This window comes from Paramormyrops kingsleyae, unplaced genomic scaffold (assembly GCF_048594095.1).
Source record: "Paramormyrops kingsleyae isolate MSU_618 unplaced genomic scaffold, PKINGS_0.4 ups153, whole genome shotgun sequence".
NCBI lineage: Eukaryota > Metazoa > Chordata > Actinopteri > Osteoglossiformes > Mormyridae > Paramormyrops > Paramormyrops kingsleyae.
Genome location: NW_027326091.1, coordinates 45,672 through 68,404, shown reverse-complemented (window position 1 = coordinate 68,404; position 22,733 = coordinate 45,672). Strand labels below are relative to the sequence as shown.

Below are 22,733 nucleotides of genomic sequence, written 5' to 3'. Positions count from 1 at the left end.
AAACTTAAAACTTTGCTTTAAATTTCGAAAAAGTAGCTAAACAAGAGTAATCTGTCTACTGCCGATGCCAGTGTGAGAGCAGTAACCCCCACCCCAACTTCTCCTCTGTGTGAAGATAAGGTGGCAAAGAAAGACCTGCAATCCTGCAATTTTCCTCATAGTGACAGTAAGGAAGGTAGCAGCCTAGTTAATGGGAAAATGTCTTTTGTTATATTAACCTAACTGCAGTTAAAGTAAAGAAATCAGAAACAGACCCAATATCAAGTCTAAACATCACCCATAGATCATGTGTATTATACACTTCATCAGCATAACCTTAAAATAACCTTCGAAGTGTACTGAAGCTGTTCAGCTCTTGTCCCATAAGCAGTTCTTGGCTAGGTAGTAATATGGTTATCCTAGTTCTGCAGTCAGTCTGTTGGCAACTCGTTACACGTCTCGTGGACTGGGGATGATATTCAGCGTAAGCACACAGCGGGGGGCTAGGGAGTGTTGGCATAGCAAGACAACAAGGGGCTGAAGAGTGAAGGATGCAGAAATATATAGGCAGACACTGAAGGTGGGCCTGTGCAGAAAAGTGAGGAACACAGTCAGCACAGAAGAGTAGTGAGCTGAATCTGGCTGTGATGAAGGAATCAATGCAAGGCATGAGGCAGGGGGGTGGGTGTCATGGGCAGGGAACTTACATCGAGCCCTAGATCTGCTTGTGACTTGGGCTCATAGCTGTGTGCATCTATAGATAAGGAAGAACCTAGTTTTGTGGATGTACAAGGTAATGGTGGGGAGTGATGAAGGTTAAAGCAAAAGTTTCTGGCACTCTGGGAAGACGAGATCAAGGTGTTAAGGCGAGGACAGGAGGTCATCAAACTCCTGCGTAGTGATACCAGGGATCTTATTAAAAGAATGTGTTATTTGAGGGTAAAGAAAGCAAAGATTGGGTTCTGGCTGACAAGTAATAGGAGCAGTAAATAGTGTATTAGTACTTGGTAATGAGGTTAGAAGAAAGAGGGAGAAGGACCGAGGACTGATCTAAGGAGCACCTGGGCAGAAGGCTGCGGTTGATGAGTTGGTCCTCTCCCAAAAAACTTGCAGTGAGCCATCATAGCAGGCATACCAGACAGGTGCCATTCCAGATTTCCAAAGCAGATGTCTCAGAGCGAGTAGAAGTGGGCTGAGGAAAGAAGGGTTTGAGAAAGACATGGGGAATGATACCTAGGATAGATTTTGATGCGAGTAGCTGACTTGAAGATGTCTGTTGGAGGTTTAAAATTGCTTCTCAGCATTTCTGGAAGGTACGCACCCACTTTTTCAATCTCATGAAAACGATGAATCATCGAATAAAAAATAAAAACAAACAAAAAAACAAGAGCCTCCTAGAAAAAAACGGAGTTAAAGTTGAGCCAGGAACGCAGGTTGTGTGGCTGGGATGGGGGTGGCAGTACATTGCAATGCTGCGTCTTAAATCCTTACCTCCCATTTCCAGAATAGTATGTCTTTCTTTATAAGATTTCCTTTATCTAAGAATTCCCCCGGGGTGTCTTAATTAAAAAGACCTTATCCCCTAGTAAGTGGAAAATCAAGGTGGGGGAAAAATACCTCATCTACTTTTCATACCAAATATAGACAAACAGTGCTTTGGTAATAAAGCCAGTGATGGTGGCTGAATACCTTTTAAGATGTCCTCACTGAATCAGATTCTTGGTCGCATACATGCTTAATGTGTAAGTTCTGTTCAATCCTGGTTTATCTTCATAAGATAGTTAACATAAGCTTTAAACAATTATAATTTATAGAGTGTTAGAGATGTATTTAAAATACAATATATAAAATAACAATATATATGGAATGTCTATTTGCACCCAGGTGTGAATTGCATCTGCCCCTGTTTTAACCATTTACACCCAGCCGGCTCCGTCCCCACCTCCTGGCACCACAAAAACCATAAACATTGTGTTGCATGCATAGTTGCATGTCACCTCCACGGCTGAAGGTGCCAAACTGGGATACAAAAGGAATAATAATAATAATAATAATAATAACAGCAGCAACAATAATAATAATAAGTATGATAAATGTAGCATTGTTGGCTACTGACACCTGGGTGCAAATAGCATCTGCCTAATACATAATACAGCTCGTGAGCTATGTATACATGTGTCCTCTCTGTGTTACCCATAATCCCTTGTTGCAGCACGGCATGCATCTCACGCCCGGCGGCTGGTGGACATTGATGCTGACCTGGCAGCCCTGCTGTACAGCCGGATGAAGGTGGCCCCTCCACAACCGGAGGGGGGCGGAGAAGTGGAGGCGGCCCGGCGCCGCAAGCTGGCTCGCATGGAGGCCGTACGGCAACATGAGGAGCGCGGCCACAGCCCACCCTGGCCCCGCCTGCCGGTCAGTCTGCCCAGCCCTCCCTGGCCCCGCCTGCCGGTCAGTCTGCCCAGCCCTCCCTGGCCCCGCCTGCCGGTCAGTCGGCCCGGCTCACCCTGGCCCCGCCTGGCGGTCAGTCTGCTCAGCCCTCCCTGGCCCCGCCTGCCGGTCAGTCTGCCCAGGACCCTTTGCAAGACCGTCCCACTCTGTATCCATGGTCTGGCATTCCGGTGCGAGTGCCCTCTGTGTGCACTGGACCCCTACCATCCTCCGCTCATCTTCCCTCAGTGGAAGCTCCAAGTCCTTTTCTAATAATCTGAAAACATCTCTGAAAAAAGCTGACTTTCCAGTAGAAAATGTAGCAAGTATGGATAATTACCTTCACTTCACTATGCTACTTTTACTGTACTTTATCAGCCAAATGCAACAGCCACTGAGATAACGAGCTTAATATAATAATTATAGAGCTGTCTTCAGATATTGCCGGTCACAGGGAGTCATGCAGGAGGGCTTGTGCAGAAGTGCAGCTCTCGCTGCTGGGACAGGGCAACCCGCCGGCACCAGGCACGTTTTTAATAAAGGGCTTAATCAGCTGCCGGTTGCGATTTAAAGTAAATCACTCAGCTTGTGCCCAGAATCAGTGGTTTTACTGATCAAGAATGTAATTTGGACCCGTTAACATTCCGGTCCCAGGGCTGGAGTGGGCAGCTGTTCGCTTTTCTATCTGGCTTTTGATCCAGAAACTGATAAATAACTTGTCACCCCTTCAACGCTCGCAGAGCCGGAGACAGGAACAGCTGGAGCACTTACGGGACTTGGGAGTGATCGAGGCCTACCGCGAGCGCCGCAAGGCCGAGAGCATCGCTGCCATGCTAAGCCAGGCCATCACGCTCAGGCACACTGTGCACGCTGCCCTGGGGACTGCAGAGTTCTTCGAGTTTGTGCTGAGGAACCCTTTCAACATGCCGCAGACCATCACTGTAGAGTGTGAGGACCCAGAGCTAAGGTGAGATTCTGAGAGTGCTTTGGTTCGGTCTTCAGGGAGACCAGAGCCCCAGAGCTCTTTACCTACTGCCTTCTGGTCACCAAGGTCATCTTCGCACTAATTCTAATAACTCAATCCAGCAAAAGAACGTCAACAAAATATACAGTCTTCTCTCCCTATCCGTGGGGGATCAGTTCCAGGACCCACCACGGATACCAAAATTTGCATATTACCCTTGCACATTCTCCCGTATACATTAAATCATTCAATCATAATACTCAATCTATGTCAGTGCTATGTAAATAGTTGTTATACTGTATACTAACTACATAGTTAGGAACAAGGTAACATTTTCTTTTATTCAACACATACAGATTCTTTCGTTAAATGACCTGAAAGAAAAATGCATAGCATAAGACACAGAATATTTTAAATACAAACACATATAGAAATCATAATTATAAATCACTTAATTTGTGTGGCTTTAGTGTAATGCTCTGTGTGCTGCAAACTCAAGTTTTGCTTTTTGGACCTTTTTTTTTCCCCTCAAATGTTTTCAGTCTGTGGTTGGTAGAAACCAGGGATATGGAACCTGTGGATATGGAGGGTCGACTGTAAATTGCTAAATAATCCACTTATTTGACTGTTTAAGACTGAACTTTCCTATATATAAATATTGCTGACTTGTCACGCAAGGGACTGTGTGCCCCTCCTCTAAGAGGATCCCGAGGCTCACGGTAAGAGGCGGGTGTCTGTGCTCTCTCTATGACGACAGTATTTCACCTTAGTCACCTTAGCAATAAATAAGTCTACAAACAAAAATAAATCTATAACTGTCATCGCAGAGACTCTGTCTTGGAATCCTTAGAGCAACATTGAGTCTTTTTGTGGATGTTCTGTTAAGTCTTAGTGTCCAGGAAAGGGAGGAACTCAAGGAGGGGATTTTATTTTGGGACAGAAGAGGAGGAGGGATGAATGAAAGCAGCAGACTGCCATTTCCACGTAAGCGCGGGATTTAAAGTGATACGCAGGCAAAGGGAAGCAGTGCAGGGGGAAGTGACTGCAGGGTATGGGCTTAGGGAAGGGGGAGGTACCGGCATAGACATCCTTACATTGGCCTGAGAAAAGACAGTACTGACAGCAGAATAATGCCTAAAACAAGATAATTAGTGTGTATTGTCATCGCACACATAACACACAGTACTTAACCGTTATGAAAGTATGCAATTATTTCAGGAGATTAGCAAACAAATTATTGCAAGCATTTGTGACTTTTTCTTGAGGGAATCTCAAGAAAAAAAAAATCCATGTATCTTTCATGTTCATTTTTATCAGTTTTTATTGAAGTTTTGTTCTGATGTAGAAGAAAACCATGTCCCTGTTTGTAATAGAAAGAATGTGATTAAATTCATTAGCCATATTGGAACATGTCTCTGCTAGACTCCATTCATCCATTTCCATGGTTGCTTCTCCAGCGGTGGGTTCTTGTAAGCCAGGAGCCTATCCCAAGAATCACAGGGCATGCGCAAGCCATCGGAGTTAATTAGCTAGGCCGGCAGTGCTTTTCCTAAATACATGATAATTATCTTGTTTAACAAGTGCTGAGCCAATCTGACATACGCTGAATTATGTAACTTGTGCATAATTTTATTCAGCCTGTTTCTTGGAATAGACACATTTTTAGGATCCATGCATTCTCAGTAGCCACTTATGCGATGCAGGACTGTGGTGAGCCTGGAGCATACCACCGACCCCAGAAAGCAGGGGTCACGGGGCACAGGGAAACTCTGGATGGGGTGCCATAACAGGCCAATTCAGATGCCTTCTCAACCTGTGTGCGAAGTAATAACACAGGACAAACGTGCAAACCCCCTACACACAGGGAAAATTTAACCAGAGCTAGGCTAATGTAGGCTCTGTAACAAAATAGTGGTGGTAATAAGAGTTATGCAAAAAACCGTTAGAGCCTCAAATCAGAAAATGTATACAAAAAAATTAGCACCTAGATAATTTAGCAGGGACAAAGTGTGAAATATAAGGGCTGAGTAACCAGTGGTGCCAAGTGAAGCTATATTTATGGAACGGTCTATGGAGACTTACCATTGTTCCATTTCCTCTCTGCTCCCATGTGCCTGAGAATGCATGAAGTCTGTGTGCAGCCCACAGCTGGTCCTCCTATGGCTTTTTCACTTGGCTACTCTCCTTCTACCTTTCTTAGGCACTTTTCAAATACATGGTCAGATCTATGGGAAATTTGACCCTGAGCCTTTTCATACGGGTGTTGTGAGCTTTGTCGTGAAAGTGCTATGGTGAACCGTGATAAAATTCAGGTTTATAAAGCCGCAGGAGAGACAAAACATCCAGCTCTGGAAGGCAGTGTCTCAGTGGCTAATGAATCAGACGTGTGCAGCAGATAGTCTGTTTCATTCTCTCTTCCACAGCAGAACAACGCTAAATCATTTTACCATGGTTGTTCTCCTAGCTGAAATCCTCCATGTGACACGTTCACACAGTCGTGCTGTCAGACGTAGTGCCCTGATTATCTGAACATGCCTCATTTACGCCATCTTTTTCCTGATAGCTGTACTGGCCCATGTGGTATTTTTTAAAACTTGGATGATGTTTTGGCAGATTCAGTGCACCAGTGTGTAGCAGTGTGGTCTCACACCTCCAGGGTTTGGAGGTAATCCCCTCCCCCGCTGTGTTGTGTTTCATCTGAGGTTGTGTATTTTCTTCCTGTTTGCGTGTATGGATGGAAAGATAGTCCTGTTTTGTTTGTTTGTTTATTTGTTTTAGTTTTTTGCATTTTGCCCAATGCAGATCTGAGTTTTTGCTCCGTTGCAAGATTTCATTTTGGTTTTATGAGCCAGAAAACCACCCGCCTCAAACTGAAATTCTAAAATACCTACAGTGTTTCTGCTCGGTTTCACACTCGGCTATAACACCCTTGACATTTGCCTGCCCGATTATCTTCAAATCCACCTATTTCTTTAGGAAGACAGACCATTAGAGGTAGAAGCTTGGCTTTTCATTCATGGTTTTAATCTACTGATGTTGAGAATATTACAAGTGAAAGTGTTTTGTGAAATCAGTTTATCGGTCATATACTGCTGTGCCCTGAAAAATGAACTTCTCCCAGCTGTCAAAGAGACGTGACCCACTCTTACACAGTAGTGATATCTTTATTATCTGTAGTTACGTTTTAGCTGTGGTTCTTCATAGGCAAAGTCCTTCTTGTGTGATTCTATCTTGCCATCTTACAGGCAGAATGTCTTATTTTGAAACGTTTCTGTGTAGTCCTTAATGTGGCGGTATAAGTTTATTCATCGTGTTAGCTTCCTATCCCCTTGTGATTATGATTTCCTTCAGTCAAGCCCTTGCCAGCTCAGCAGAATGATGTCGAGTGAATGATATGGCACTGACACTTACTGTATGCCCAAAAAATCAACATTCTCAGACTAGCCATTTATAGAGCGGGTCATGCTTACTGGACTGGTTCAGGTTAGCTGAGTTCCTTGCTCAAGTACAGATCTGCAGGGGGCCTCTTGGGACCTGAACGGTGCGTTTGCCTCTTTCCAAGTAAAGGTCCTGCCAACTGCTATTACAGATTTTCCTGGGAAGTGGAACTGAGGAGCAGTGAATCTTTGCATGTAAGCTGAGCATAATCAACCAGGTTTTTTACTGAGCTGTATTCCAGTTTGCAAATTTCCCACATAATAATGAACTACATGCAACCTTTCTTTGGAGAGTTTATATATGTGTGTGTATATATATCATTATTACACCTATTATTACAGAAAAAAATTGGCTGCTTCTTGCAGTTGTCACAAAGGCTGTCACAGAAGGTACTGTAGGAGAGTGTTTATTAATGTTGTTTTCTCTTTAATGAAAAGAAAGTGGTCTTGTTTTTGTTGCTAATTGCTCAGTAGGGGGTTAAAACAACCATTTGCTTAATTGATGTGTAAATTATTTGCAGATTTATAATCACAATCTTCGTATATATTAAGTTATTAGACTAGTGCAGTTTTTATGTATAAAATGTCATATTAAAACAGAAAGGATGCCCCCGCTGCTTAATGTTCGTTGGGTGCGGAGTGGCAGTTTTACAGATTCCAGTCAGGTTCGGCGGATCTGAATGCTTCTTCTCCATGATCAGTGACTGGAGAGCTACGACGATGAATAATTATAGCATTAGCACGGGGGCTACAGATAAAGACACAGAGTCTCCCCTTCTGAAGCCTCAGTGGGCAGCGCTGCAGATCTGAGGCTTGCCAACGCTCGACACGTCGTGTGCTCAGAGCCAAGCTGCCAGGCCCGGCTTCTTAGCAGGAACATTCCCCATCAGAGCAAATATAATCCCCTGATTTGCGTCGACTGAAGAGCCTGCTAACATGCTAAATATGCATGTGCGGAGTAGAGATTCTTTTCAAATATGGCCATTATTTCTTTCATTCTCCAGCATATAAAAACGTAAGGCTATAGCCTGTTGCACATTACTAATATTTTTATATCATCCTCTGTTAAATTTAGGAGATTAGCCATATTAAAATATTATTAGGTAATAAAATTGTAATTGTGTTCTAATGCTACCATATGATTAGTGTACCCAAATGGGGTTGATGATTCCTAATGTTTTCTCTTAAGGAAACGTACTTGTTCAATAAACTACCTAGAATTCAAAGAAAATATACAATAAACTGTCAAAATGACCACATGACATGTGGATTTATTGTCACTTATTTGTCAATAAATCTATAGAATCTATTTTTATCATATCAAATCACCATAATGTGATTTTTTGGGTGATGAGTAAGTTGTTTGTTGAGTACTGGTTTTGTAGACTGTACATCTGGCCACTTACTTTACCTCTGTGACCTTGCTTAAGGTCAGCCAAACTCAATCAATCAATCAATCTTCATTTACAGTGCTGAGAAAAAGAATTTTTTTATGCATATTTGTTACACTTACATGTGTCCTGGTGATCAAACACATTTTAATTTTAGACAAACATAACCAGTGTAAATACAAAATGCAGTTTTTAAATGATGATTTAATTTATTAACAGGAAAAAGCTATCCAAACCTACCTGGCCCTATGTGGAAAAAGTTATTGCTTAACTTATTGGTTAATCATGAATTAACTATGATCAACCATATTTATTGTAAAGCTGAGTTCAATTTCACCAGCCACACCCAGGCCTGCCAGACCTGGTCAATCAAGAAATCACTGAAACAGAACCTGTCTGACAAAGTGAAGTAGGCTAAAGGATCTCAAAGAGCAACGCATCATGCCCCAATCTAAAGAAACTCAAGAACAGATGAGAAACAAAGTCATTGACATCTATCAGTCTGGAAAGGGTTACAAAGCCATTTATAACGCTTTGGGGCTCCAGAAAACCACAGTGAGAGCCATTATCCACAAATGGAGAAAATTTGGAACAGTGGTGAACCTTCCCCGGAGGGGCCGGCTTACCAAAATCACTCCAAGAGCGCATCGATAACTCATCCAGGAGGTCACAAAAGACCCCAGAATAACATCTAAAGAACTGCAGACCTGACTTGCCTCAGTTAAGGTGTTTGTTCATGATTCAACAACAAGAAAGAGACTGGGCAAAAAATGGCATCCATGGGAGAGTTCCAAGGCGAAAACCACTGCTGACCAAGAAGAACATGAAGGCTCATCTCACATTTGCCAAAAAACATCTTGGTGATCCCCAACATTTCTGGGAAAATATTCTGTGGACTGACAAGACAAAACTTTTTGGAAGGTTTGCATCCCATTACATCTGGTGTAAAATTAACACAGCATTTCATAAAAAGAACATCATACCAACAGTCAAGCATGGTGGTGGTAGTGTGATGGTCTGGGGCTGCTTTGCTGGGTCAGAATCTGGACGATTGGCTGAAATTGATGGAACCATTAATTCTGCTCTCTACCAGAAAATCTTGAAGGAGAATGTCCGGTCATCAGTTTGTGCCCTGAAGCTCAAGCCCACAGCAGTACAACGATCCAAAACAAACTAGTACTGTAAGTCCACCTCTGAATGGCTTAACAAACACAAAGGTTTTGGAGAGGCCTAGTCAAAGTCCGGACTTGGATCCAATCGAGATGCTTTGGCATGAACAGGCCGTTCATGTGCCTCCAAAGTGGCAGAATTGAAACAATTCTGCAAAGAAGAGTGGGCCAAGATCCCTGCACAGTGATGTGCAAGACCCTCTGTCGGTTATCGCAGATGCTTGATTGCAGTTCTTGCTGCCAAGGGTGGCACAACCAGTTATAAGATTTAGGGGGCAATTACTTTTTCCCGTAGGCCCAGGTAGGTTTGGATAGCTTTTTTCGCTTAATGAAATCATTAAAAATGTGCATTTTGTATTTACTCTGGTTATCTTTATCTAATATTAACATTTGTTTGATTATCTGAAACATGTAAGTCTGACAAATATGCATATAAAAATAATTAGGAAGGGGGCAAACTCTTTTTCACTATATATATATATATATATATATATATATATATATACACACTCTATATATCACTGTTTTAAGCACACAATTTTTCAGACATTTAAAAGAAAGGAATTAAAATAAGCATAATCAGCACAGAAAAATAAATAATAATAAAATAGCACCAAAACACAGGGCTTTATCCACCCACATTCTTGGTAGGGGACTTTAGACCCCTCTCTCTGGTCCTCGTCTAAGGAGACATGAACCTCTGCCTCTCTGGGACCCAAAACCAGGGTCCTCTGGGGGACTCAAGCCCCAAACCAATAGCAATAGAGAGACCTGCGTGTGTAATCCACGTACCGAGGTGAAAATGAGAGCGGCTCACCCAAAGCGGCACGGGCGCGGCCATAAAATGACAGCACAGCAAAGATTTAAACGTGCAAGGGGAAATTCACTTGAAGAAAATTTAAGAAGACCGTGAGAGGCTTGGGGGCATTCCACCTCCACTTTATGATTCTTATCTCCCTAGTCTGAGCTTATTTATGGACTTGTTAGGAATATCGTCCACGGTGCTTCTTCCTCTCAATAGTGTCTCTCCTCAGCAGTTATCTGAAAAAAAGATGCCCATTTTTCACCTTGGAAAGGCATCTTCAAAGTGTGCCTTTTCTCTTGCAGAAAATGAACAGTAATTTTAACAGAGTTGTGACTCAGAACATTTATTATTTGCGGGTATTTTTTCTACCCTTAACGTGTGTCTTTCTTGCATTTCTTTACAATTTGCTGCACTAGTCTCCGCTGAGTTGTCTTCCCAGAGTGAAACTGTGGTCGTTTCACTGAGTTCTGAGCCTCAGCCAGCCATACGTGACGCTTTGAGCAGGACAGCGTAACTTTAAAATGATCTCAAAATGTTAAAGGATAAAGCTGGAATGTCCCATAGCTGCTAAACGACTTGGAACTTCTGCCACCTCATAGCTTTCCATAGGCAGCAGACGCTGTGTCGTCTTTGCCGCGAATGAACTTGAGCTTTGGGCTTTTGTTACTTGGACCTCATTCAGTGATGAAATCTTCCCACGCTGCCTCTCAGACTGTCTCCATTTCAACTGGAAGCTTTACGGTTTCCCATAATCAATAAGATATATATTGATTCTACTATTAAATTATGAGTCCTTATGGACAAAATTTCCTTATGGACAGTAACACAAAAGAAAGGGTCTTTCAGCAGGGAATAAGGGGACATGAGTGTAGATATTTCAACAAGACAAAAAACTCTATAGCCTTCTAAGGAAGATGCATGTATTTAATTCAATTAGAAGTTGTTTTTATGTAGCACTTTTCACAAGAGTCGCCCCAAGGCGCTGGACATGGGTCTGCTGTGATACATTACAGCGTCATTAAGACGGAATAGTACAAAAGAAGGAAAATGAAAGACACAGAAATGAATAAAAAAAGCCAGATGGCGACCGAGGAGAGGAACCAAAAACTCCCAAGTAGGAAGGAAAAAAACCTCTGGTCAGCTGGCTGCCCAATGCAAGGTATAAACTGTGGTCAAGGGCAAAGCCAAAGTTCATCAGTGAGTCAGTTCTCCACGCCTGCCTGTGTAGGGTGGCAGATATACATTTACATTTATGGCATTTAGCTGACACCCTTATCCAGAGTGACTTACAGTACATTACAGGGATGACACTCTCCCTGGAGCAACTTGGGGTTAAGGGTTTTGGTCAGGGACCCACTTCTGGTGGGTGGGAATTGAACCAGCAACCTCTTGGTCCACGATGTTACAGGTAGTAAGTCATTTCCAGTCCTTGGGACTGAACCATGACCCCAGCTCAGAAGATGCCCACCCCAGGCACCATCTGGGTATGTGGGAAGGCAGAGATCATGGATGGTCAGGTTAAAAAATGGCATGTACAGCAGCACCAGCAGCTATCGTTATGGTGTGTTATGTGTTAAGCTGCCGGTAAGCTAACCTGAAGTAAAAGGTCTCATAGATTTAATGGAATGGGAGTGTTCGAGTAGGAGATGGAGGAGTAGACTGGCGGGAAGTGCTTTGAGGTAACTGATGGTAACAAGACACAGGGGCTCTTGGCTTGAGTAAAGGAAACCTCAGAATTGGAGGGCTGGGACTTTTCCTACGTAAAATAATAAATTTTTTGCAGTTTTTATAACTTTATTTTTTTATTCAGCCGATCCCTTACACTGCAGATTGTTTTTCTGCTGCTCTGCTTCTGCTGCGTTCTCATCACCGTGGTGACCACCTCGAGCAGCGACAATGTAAGAGGCTGCTTGTGGGAAGTCTTCTTTTGACAGCTTTTAATGAGACTCCTCAGTTATCTCCTCTTATATGATCAGATGGATCCTCCTCGGCTGAGGCGGGGCTCTGTTATTTCAGAACGAGATTCTCCCTAGATGATTTGGAGCCTCTAAGAAGTTTCCAGTGTTGTTACTAAGATTTCTCACTCCGCATGTCGTTCAACTATTGTTACATATTACTAATGCTCTACACCTGTGTTTCTCAACCGGGTCCTCAGGATCCGCCAAACTGGTCCACATAATTGCTCCCTCCCAGCTCCCTGCCAGACAGTCCACATTTTTGCTTATTCCCAGGTCCCTGCCAGACATTCCACATTTTCCTTCCTCCCAGCTCCCTGCCAGACATTCCACATTTTTGCTTGTTCCCAGGTCCCTGCCAGACAGTCCACATTTTTGCTTGTGGTCCCTGCCAGACAGTCCACATTTTTGCTTGTTCCCAGCTTCCTGCCAGACAGTCCACATTTTTGCTTGTTCCCAGCTCCCTGCCAGACAGTCCACATTTTTCCTCCCTCCCAGCTCCCTGCCAGACAGTCCACATTTTTCCTCCTTCCCAGCTCCCTGCCAGACAGTCCACATTTTTGCTTATTCCCAGCTCCCTGCCAGACAGTCCACATTTTTGCTTGTTCCCAGCTCCCTGCCAGACAGTCCACATTTTTCCTCCCTCCCAGCTCCCTGCCAGACAGTCCACATTTTTCTTCTCTCCCAGTGCCCAATAGACATCCATAATAGTCACATTAATGGACAAGCATAATAATAGGAAGCTGGAAGCTAGGAGGGAGCAAAAATGTAGGCTGTCTGGGGGTCCCAGTGGACCGGGTTCAGAAACACTGCCCTACACTTAAGGCTCTTGCACGTCTTTCCAAAAGTCCATCATGCTTGCTTTTTTACTTCCCAATTGTAGCCTGAACACAGCGTACGCGTGCTTCAGGTAAAGTTCTGTACATTTAGGAATAACCTCTTGATCAATAGACTGCTACAGCGAGTTTGTATTACAAGGCAAAAATGGAGCTTTGTTCATGTATCCGAGCAGTCTGTGCTGGACAGCCTGGCACAGAGCCTCATGCTAGGCTTTTATAGTCCTCTTGTACTGTCTTATAGAAAGCGGTTTCTAATGAAGTACAGTAACCAGCAACCGCTTTCTCCAAGCTGGTCTGTTCCATCCACACAGCTGCTCCCCACTGGCCGCTTCCTAACAGCAGGCCTGATCATCCCAGGCCCCTCTGGTTATCTTCTTTCCGATTTCCACATTCACACTCGTCCAAAGCAGTCTTGCTTCAGGAGGACCATCTCCCCCAAACACGCCCTAGTCTCACTAAAGATGGCAGCTGGCTGACTCTGCCTGTTTATAAGTCCCTGGCATCCCTCCTGTTAGTTGTCTTAAGACTTTAGTGAATACGGCACTGCATTTCGGAATGATCACGCTGCCTCTGACATTCTAAGTGTTTCTAAAATGTAGCATTTTAGAGGAATTCTAATAAAAATCCCTTTGAGGTTCTGTTAAAAGGAAGTCCACAATATTGGGGAAGAAATTGTTTCTTTTTTGTAGTTGCCTAGTTTCAGGGATGTGGTTGTTTTGGATGTTTTGCTGTGTTCTCGGAGATGTTTGTGAGCTGACGCCCTTTCATGTCTCCTGCTAATAAAAGAAAAGGCCGGCAGTTCTTAAAAGTCGCGCCGCCTGCTGTGTTCTTCTGCCCCCCCCCCCAAAGCGTAATCACCAGCAGCAGGGAATGGAGGCATTTTAAGGAACTGACCAAAAGCACCACCCCTTTGGAGGAGGACATGTTCCACCTGAAAGAGGGCACCCGGGCGCCCCAGGTGTACCTCCGACCGAAAGAGACGCTCCACATCCCTCTGAAGTATCAGACCTTCACCTTGGATTACGTGTCTCAGGTAAACACAGAGAGGGATGCTGTTTATGTGTTTTAGGTGCACAGTATGTACGGCCCTCCCACGCTGGAGAGGAAAATGGTGTCTCATGGTGTGAGGTTTCTGCAACATCATTTGTTATACTGACTTGTAGCATTGCAGTAGTTTACAAAACTTTCATACCAAACTTTCATGCAAAACATACAAAAGTTGCAGAGCTGAGATACTGGAAATGATGCCTATTATTCTAATTTCTGCATTTTGCCCGCTCACATTGTCCAGCCTGAGTTTGTGGAGGATGTTACCAGAAATAGAAATTTGTATATAAAACAAATGCTATTGTAATAAATTCTTAAGGTAAGTGTAGCATGTTTGTATGGACTACAGCATATAACTGCTGTACATAATATACTGTATGCTGTCTAGAACAGTTACTGATTGTGCAACAGGAAGCTGGAAATTGAGTTCTAATAGCAAAAATAGGCTTCCTAAGTTTTTACATGATGACAGAACTTAAGAGCTTGCAAAACACCAGATCATTTATTATTTCCTGTAAATTATTTAAACAATCAGAATTATGTTTCTTTTTATTATTATTGTTTTATTTGGTTAAATATTCTCTGGATGTTCAGACTACTAGACACTAACTCCACGCCACGCTTTGTTTTGCAGGAACCAGCTGATGTATTTACTGGCCCCAGTGTCAATTTGGTTGAAAAGCATCAACTGAACAGCAGCCAGGCCAAGATTATAAACGTGAGCTGTGACCTTGGCTGTTGTGTGCTGAGTCTTCAAGGCCCAGTAGGTTGTTCGTGCATCTCTGTGTTTTGGCAGGGTTGTATGTGCCGACTGTCTGTGGCTAAAAGCAGGCCTGCTTCATGACCTTCTGGTGCATGCTGTAGCGAGAGCAGGTCACTCACCTGACGTGGAACAGCCCTGTGCGAACCTGCCTGCCTCTGTTGGCTGCAGGTTGTGTTCCGGGCTGAGGACGGGAAGCCCCTAGCCATCTGCGAGGTGAACGTGGAGCGCACACCCCATGTGATCGATCAGACGTTTCGCTTCTACCACCCCGAGCTCACCGTCCTGAAGAAGGCGGTCAGGCTCCCTCCATGGGACAGCATAGCAGGTGGCCCTCACCCTCACAGTGTGCGGCATGTCCATGTGCGGTGCAGTGACCCCGACGTCATCTGCGACACCAAAAGCACGGTGAGTAATGGGGGGGAGGTCAGCGGGGTCACACAGGTCAGCAGTGCTCAAATGTTAAGTGGCACAGATGCAACCAATTCACAAGGTTGTTTGCTACATTCAGCATTCCGGGTGTAAGAGTTCATTTGTTATATACAGAGTGAACAGTCAGTTCCATTATGAAATGAAAATGCTCTGCATGTCCTTCTAGTAAATGCATTAAACACAGAACACAAGTGGAGTGCAATGTAAGCATAATGCAAATATTACAAGAGTAGATAACAAAGAGAGGTAAATAGCTGGCCAGTCTTTTGTGCGCAAAAAAAGAAAATACAAAATGCAGAGGAAATCGGCACCTCATTGGCTGGAGGTGGATCGGAGGGGCGGATTAGAGGGGCGGATCGGAGGGGCGGGCGGTAGGTGAGAGCCGTGCACGAGCCTTATAGCCTGATAGGTAGAGACTGCTTGTCCAGTCCAAATGGGCAAAACATAGTCCAGGTATTATTAATGATAACTAAGGCAAAATTGCATTAAAAACCTACCTACCTAACAGAAAGTATTTGATGTTTATTTAAATTGTATTTCAGTTAGTTATGGAAACAATATTTATAGTTTCATGTCATATTTCATTTCAGTTAACAGAATTTTTTTTGTCATAGTTTTACCACCCGCTGTAGGGCTGTCTGTAGTCTGGGTGTGCCTTACCATGCACTGTAGGGCTGTCTGTAGTCTGGGTGTGCCTTACCATGCACTGTAGGGCTGTCTGTAGTCTGGGTGTGCCTTACAATGCGCTGTAGGGCTGTCTGTAGTCTGGGTGCTCCTTACCACGCGCTGTAGGGCTGTCCGGGGTCTGGGTGCTCCTTACCAGGCGTGTAGGGCTGTCTGTAGTCTGGGTGTGCCTTACCATGCGCTGTAGGGCTGTCTGTAGTCTGGGTGCTCCTTACCACGCGCTGTAGGGCTGTCTGGGGTCTGGGTGCTCCTTATCATGTGCTGTAGAGCTGTCTGTAGTCTGGGTGCTCCTTACCACGCACTGTAGGGCTGTCTGGGGTCTGGGTGCTCCTTATCATGTGCTGTAGAGCTGTCTGTAGTCTGGGTGCTCCTTACCATGCGCTGTAGGGCTGTCTGTAGTCTGGGTGCTCCTTACCACGCGCTGTAGGGCCGTCCGTGGTCTGGGTGCTCCTTACCATGCGCTGTAGGGCTGTCTGTAGTCTGGGTGCTCCTTACCACGCGCTGTAGGGCTGTCCGTGGTCTGGGTGTGCCTTACCATGCGCTGTAGGGCTGTCCGTGGTCTGGGTGCTCCTCGCTAATGTGAATGCTGAGGAATTTGAAAATTCTCACCTCTGTGTGGCGATGTGCACCTCTCCCTCCTTTTCTGTGGATCGACAATCATTTCTTTTGTCTTGCTGGCATTTAAGAAGAAACTGTTGTTATGGCACCATGTCTCCAGCTCTTCCACCTCCCTCCTCCCTGTGTGTGTGTACAAAGTGCTGACTCACACTGCGCTCAATCCACGCTTGTGCACTTTGCACACCAGTTTTGGAATCCCTGTTTTTTTGTTTTTTTTTCTTCTTATGTTTGTGAACTGCGATTATTCAAAAAACACATTAGATGAGGCCTAACTGTATATGTGTGTGTGTGTGTGTGTGTGTGTGTGTGTGTGTGATTGTTAAGCTGCAGTGCACTCTTTAAGAATAAGAAAGCCAATGTCCTCGAGGACCTCGAGTGCTGCTGGGAAACCAGTTGTCCATAAGCAGCTTCCCAAGAGAGTCTGAAGAAATATGACAAGCAGGAAAGGCGAGAGGTAGTGGGGACAGAATCCAGCAAAGAGTGGAGTGGCTGGGGGCCTTCAGGTTGAGGAGTTGGGCAGGGTTGAAGTTCAGTTCAAATTCATGTCAATTTGAGTTTAAAAATGATTAGTGATCCAAAATGCCAGTACTTTTTTGTCTTATTGTTTCTCTCTACTTATTTCTTGTCCTTATTAAGTTGAAAGTCTCTATTAAGTAAATTGATGCAAAATGTCTAAACATGATATTAGACCAGAGGAAGGGTTATTTTAGCAAGGTTCCATGCATATAAAATGCTCTGTGTTCAAAAGGGTAAGGCCTTCCTAATGCAGTATTTCAGAGCAGCAACATAACAAATGTTCAGAGTTTAAATACTTAATGTGCCTGTCCTGTTGATTGTAACACGCAGTCTCCCACGGAGCCCCAAGATGTGTACCTCAAAGTATCGGGCGCCCGGAGTCCACAGATTAAGAGATTCTTCATCGCTGTGTTTATGTAAGTATCTCCTCCATTGATTTTTCCAGAAGAGCGTTCCTCACAGTGCGTAAACCTTTGTTTGTGTGATTTGTCTGGTTTACCGGATCCTGCTGTACAGATTGATGCCTGATTTAATCAAGCTGTGCTTGACATATCTGTTGAAACCCAGGTAGCGCCTGCTGGGTTAGCAGTTTTTAACCCTGAGAGCTGCAGAACACCCTTAACGTCTTTTGTTTTTGCTGCTTCTGCTTAATTGCACTAGCTGCTAATGTGTTGTATAATCCGAGGACATGATCCTATTGTTTATTTGTGTTTCATTCACTTTGCTGTATGACAAATCTCCTTAGCAGCACAATCAATACAAAATACTAGAGCACAATTACTCAGAGAAAGTAAATATGCAATGGGTTTTGTTTTGTTTTGTTTGTTTTGTTTTGTTTTGTTTTCCTGCCTCACTAAATTTACATGATTTAGCAGGCCGTCATGAGACCGTTCTAGCCCTAGTTCTTGTTTGGGTCTGGATTCCATAGGAATGAATGACTAGGAATCTTGCTTGATTGTGGCCCCCAATGGCAATGACTGGCATGGTTCTAGCCCTGGTTCTTGCTGGGTTCCTCTTTCCATGGTTCTACCCCCAGTTCCCCTTTGATTCCATAGGGATGAGTGGCTGGCAGCTCCTGCTCAGGTCTGGCAGGTGTACGTTCACTTCCTGCAGCGTGTGGACATCAGCTGCGTGAGCGGCCAGCTTACCTGGCAGTCTTTGGTTCTCCGGGGAACGCATGCCCTGCGAAAGGTCAAGTGCTATACCTCACACCCTCGGGAAATCCAGGTGCGTTCATTGTAATGAGACATCCTTTTTTGAACTCTGTTAGCTTTGAAGATATTCTTGTCCCATTTGCATGCCTTGCTGTTCTTGATCCTAGGTCCTCTCCTAGACTCGAACCAGCAAACACTTGGTCACTCCTTATCTGCTACACGTCCTGCTGACTTCTTACCTTCACAACAGGTCGACCCGGCGGAGGTGTTTGCTCTCCCGGCGACCGCTGTACAAGACCTGCGCGTCGGGGTGCGTGCATGGAGGCCTGGGGGCAGGTTTGCGTATCTCAGTGTGGTGGATGTGGAACACCACCAGCTGGTGTCGTCATGGTTACTCTGCTTGTCCTGCCGACAGCCGGTCATCTCCAAGGTGATGAATGAAGCCTCGTCATCTTTCACACCTGTGCCAAAACGTTAATCTACCGTGTGTGTTTCCAAGGGCACAGGTTTGGTGTCAACATTGGTGGGGATATATTCAAAGCTATATGGGGACTCTCCATTAATTTCTTTGGGAAACTCCTGATGCCAACAATTAACCCCTAACCTTAACCTCTCCCCAGTACTAACCTTAACCATAAGTAACCAATCAAAATACTCACAGACCTAACATATGAACCTTCCTATTAGAGTAGATTTCCTTGGTTTCCTCAGTTAACTTTACAATTAATCATAATTGTAACTTTATAGAGACCAACAACAACCTGCCTGGGACAGATGAGGAAGGAAATTAAATGGTTTTGAGAGGAATTGTTTAATTCTCACAACAAATGAAATCAGAAAGAAGCGTTTTGCCATTAATTCTATTCTGCGGATCTTAACGTGAAAATGTTAGATGATCACAAAAAATATTGGTAGGGACAATTCAGAACTGGCCCAGTGTTGGTAAGGATGTGTCACTACCATCTATATCCAAATCTACACCCTTATTTATTTTATATATGTAAATATATAATTATAATATGATATTATAAATAAATATTTATTAGACTTTCTAACTGAACAGTATATAGCATCAATATTTGGAAAGCATAATATTGTTTTTGTGGCAAGTTACTTGATTAAACAAAATACTTAATAAACTTAATTACAATTTGGTGAGTTTTTGGAATAGGTAATTAAAAATATGTATACTTTAAAAATACATTGAATTTATGGATATTTTATTGTATTCCTACTTGTACTTGTAATGTATTCTGGGGCGAGGTAATTTCATTGTTTGTTTCATTGCACTGCACTTGATAATGAGCAAAATGTTACATTTACAGAACAAGATGAATTCACTCACACTCGTTTGATATCTGCAGTGTTCTTTGATATAGTGACAGCCCTTTACGAGCGTGTAGCTGTGTGTCCATCATCACTCCTCCCTCTGGCACTTTGCAGGCCTTTGAGATCTTCCTTCCGGTGGGTGGCGGAAAGGGCAGCAGCAAAAAGATTACCTACACCAACCCCTACCAGAGCAAGAGGATCTTCCTGCTGCGTACCAACCACCCTGACCTTCTCCATTTCAAAGAGGAGTCCTTCGAGGTGAGCAGCTCAAACCCCATCCACCCCTTTCACAGTCACGAGGCAGGGGCCCCCGACATGACGTATACCGCACATGGATACAGTACGAGGCAGGGACCACCCAACATTATGTATACCACATATGGATACAGTACGAGGCAGGGACCACCCAACATTATGTATACCGCACCTGGATACAGTACGAGGCAGGGACCACCCAACATTATGTATACCGCACATGGATACAGTACGAGGCAGGGACCACCCAACATTATGTATACCGCACATGGATACAGTACGAGGCAGGGACCACCCAACATTATGTATACCACATATGGATACAGTACGAGGCAGGGACCACCCAACATTATGTATACCGCACATGGATACAGTACGAGGCAGGGACCACCCAACATTATGTATACCGCACATGGATACAGTACGAGGCAGGGACCACCCAACATTATGTATACCGCATATGGATACAGTATGAGGCAGGGACCACCCAACATTATGTATACCACATATGGATACAGTACGAGGCAGGGACCACCCAACATTATGTATACCGCATATGGATACAGTACGAGGCAGGGACCACCCAACATTATGTATACCACATATGGATACAGTACGAGGCAGGGACCACCCAACATTATGTATACCACATATGGATACAGTACGAGGCAGGGACCACCTAACATTATGTATACCACATATGGATACAGTACGAGGCAGGGACCACCCAACTCTAATAAAAACATGTGAAATCTTACATTGTAATGTAACCCTGACTGGCAAATGCACAGCCATGAATATGTCCTGTGATTCTTTTGATCTATGAAAATTTCTTTCAGACCATAAAGATATATTCATGGTTGAATCTAGACAAAACTATTTTGACGGCTGTGTTGACATAACAGCACTTACATTACTGCTTTAAAAATAGGTAAAACTGATAGAGATATTTGATGGGACTGTGTTCTCTTTTTATCTTTAATTTATAATTATACCCTTTTAAAAACTGAGGACAGCAGATCTTTGAGAAATTAGTATGTTGGTTCTATTTTACAGCAAAGTTAAATTGCAGAAATTGCTGTGATATTTTATAACAATATCATATGCCAGGGCCAGACCATCTTATCAGTGGCCTTCGTTACCATAAAGCTCTGAACTTACTTTTCAATTATTTATAACTTACAGTAGTGGACTCATCTCCAAAGCAGTTAGCATTTCTTCAGTTCACTCATTTAAACTGCTTGGCAGCAGAGTAATTAAGATTAAGTAGCTTTCAGTGCTCTAACAAGTTCTAATTTACAATTCAGTGTCATTCCTGTGTCGTTGTGCTGCTGCCTGCTGCTTCGCTCGTCTGAAACATCTGCATTTTGATACCTATCCTGACCAAGTTACTCCTAGGAGATGGAGGTGTCACTGCAGTCAGGCAACAATGTGTGTCATGGAACTGAGGGTGAACAGCTGAAGCTCTGTAGCTCTGCTTAAAATTCTGTGTGGGGATCTGCTGTCTTAGTCAATGTTAGCCACAGACTCATGTGAAGGATGACAGTATGGCTGCAAGCTTTCAGCACAAAACAGGGGCAAATGATTCCCTAACAGTGCCTGTGCTAATCACTAAAAGATTCATTTTGCACATAATCTTATTAAAATAAACAAAACAGGTATTGCATAATTACTTAGCTGTACTGCAGTCTTTATCTGGGTAGCTGTTTGGAAAATGAATGTACAGATAATCTATCTCTTGTAGCCGTACATTCTGAAATTAACAATATTCAGATATGAAAACTGTTTACTGTAATGCTGATATGCCAAGCTAATTGTAGTTCTGAATGTTTTTGAAGACTGATGACAGCTAAAACATCTGCATATCTTTGCAAAGGATTCATGAAGACAACAAGCATCTTGTTTTTTCAAAGTGATGCGAGCTCACTCATTCCACCCATTCCAAGCTTTAAACCACTGGGGTTGTGACTGGCAGCTCTGCCTGTGTTTTCGATAGATTGGGGGAGGAGAGACCTACACTGTCGGGCTTCGCTTCGCACCCAGCCAGAGCACCGGAGCCGAGGAGATCCTCGTCTTCATCAACAACCACGATGACACAAACGAGGAGACATTCTGCATCAGGGTTCAGTACCGCTGAGTCCCAAGAACTGATGGAGGCCTGCTTTGTTACAGAGACGGGAACAGTGTCCTCACTGACTACAGGCCACCTAAGAACACACCACACCACCCGCATGGCCCTGACAATCCTACCTCCAGACTACACTACTTAAACCACAAAAAGATGCTGGCATTCTGTATTCAATAGACCTTTTGCACTAGTGAATCCACCATGTGGTTTTTATTCATTTTATCAAAATGTAATCAAATTCTTTTTTGCTGTGTTCATATACATTTTATACTGCATAATTGATTACGAGATGCCATTTTATTTTTTAATAATAGAAAAAAACGATATTTTTTGGAATCAGGGAATGCACGGATTTGCAGAAACATTACTTACGTCACTGTGTTATTACCGCAGTTTTAGCCCAGATGCAATAACATTCTGCGACCATTTACTAGCTTATAAGTCACACCCGAAACCCACAAAGCAGAGATAGCGACTTTTATGTGGGCTCAAGATCTGGAAATACAAGCGCATTATCTGGCAGTAATTGAAATATCAATCACACTGCTGCAATATTAATGAGATCTTATAAGTGAATTGTTTGTGTCCCGGGTAGTCACAAAAGGTTTGTTTATATTGCCACACGGCCCACCCGCAGGGCTGACGTTAGCGGTGTGGAGAGTCGGAGGGAAGCTGGCCGCGCTGCAGTGATTGCGTGATTACTGCAGCGTCTGCAGCGCATCGTGGCACGCTGCGCATATTGGGCAGTGTCTGCAGCGCATCGTGGCACGCTGCGCATATTGGGCAGCGTCTGCAGTGCATCGTGGCATGCTGCGCATATTGGGCAGCGTCTGCAGCGCAT

The 22,733-nt window shown here is 43.8% G+C and overlaps 1 protein-coding gene across 1 annotated transcript; it reads left to right on the top strand.

The window, feature by feature from the left end:
- Window positions 1–2,191: 2,191 nt before the first annotated feature.
- Window positions 2,192–21,901, top strand: LOC140587199 (nephrocystin-4-like; the record flags this gene model as incomplete). Its single annotated transcript, XM_072708595.1, has 9 exons — window positions 2,192–2,394; window positions 3,150–3,376; window positions 13,819–14,002; window positions 14,948–15,184; window positions 17,357–17,442; window positions 18,082–18,253; window positions 18,431–18,610; window positions 19,624–19,767; window positions 21,761–21,901. Coding segments are annotated over 9 exons (1,574 nt in total), but the record flags the coding sequence as incomplete, so codon positions are not given.
- Window positions 21,902–22,733: the final 832 nt, after the last annotated feature.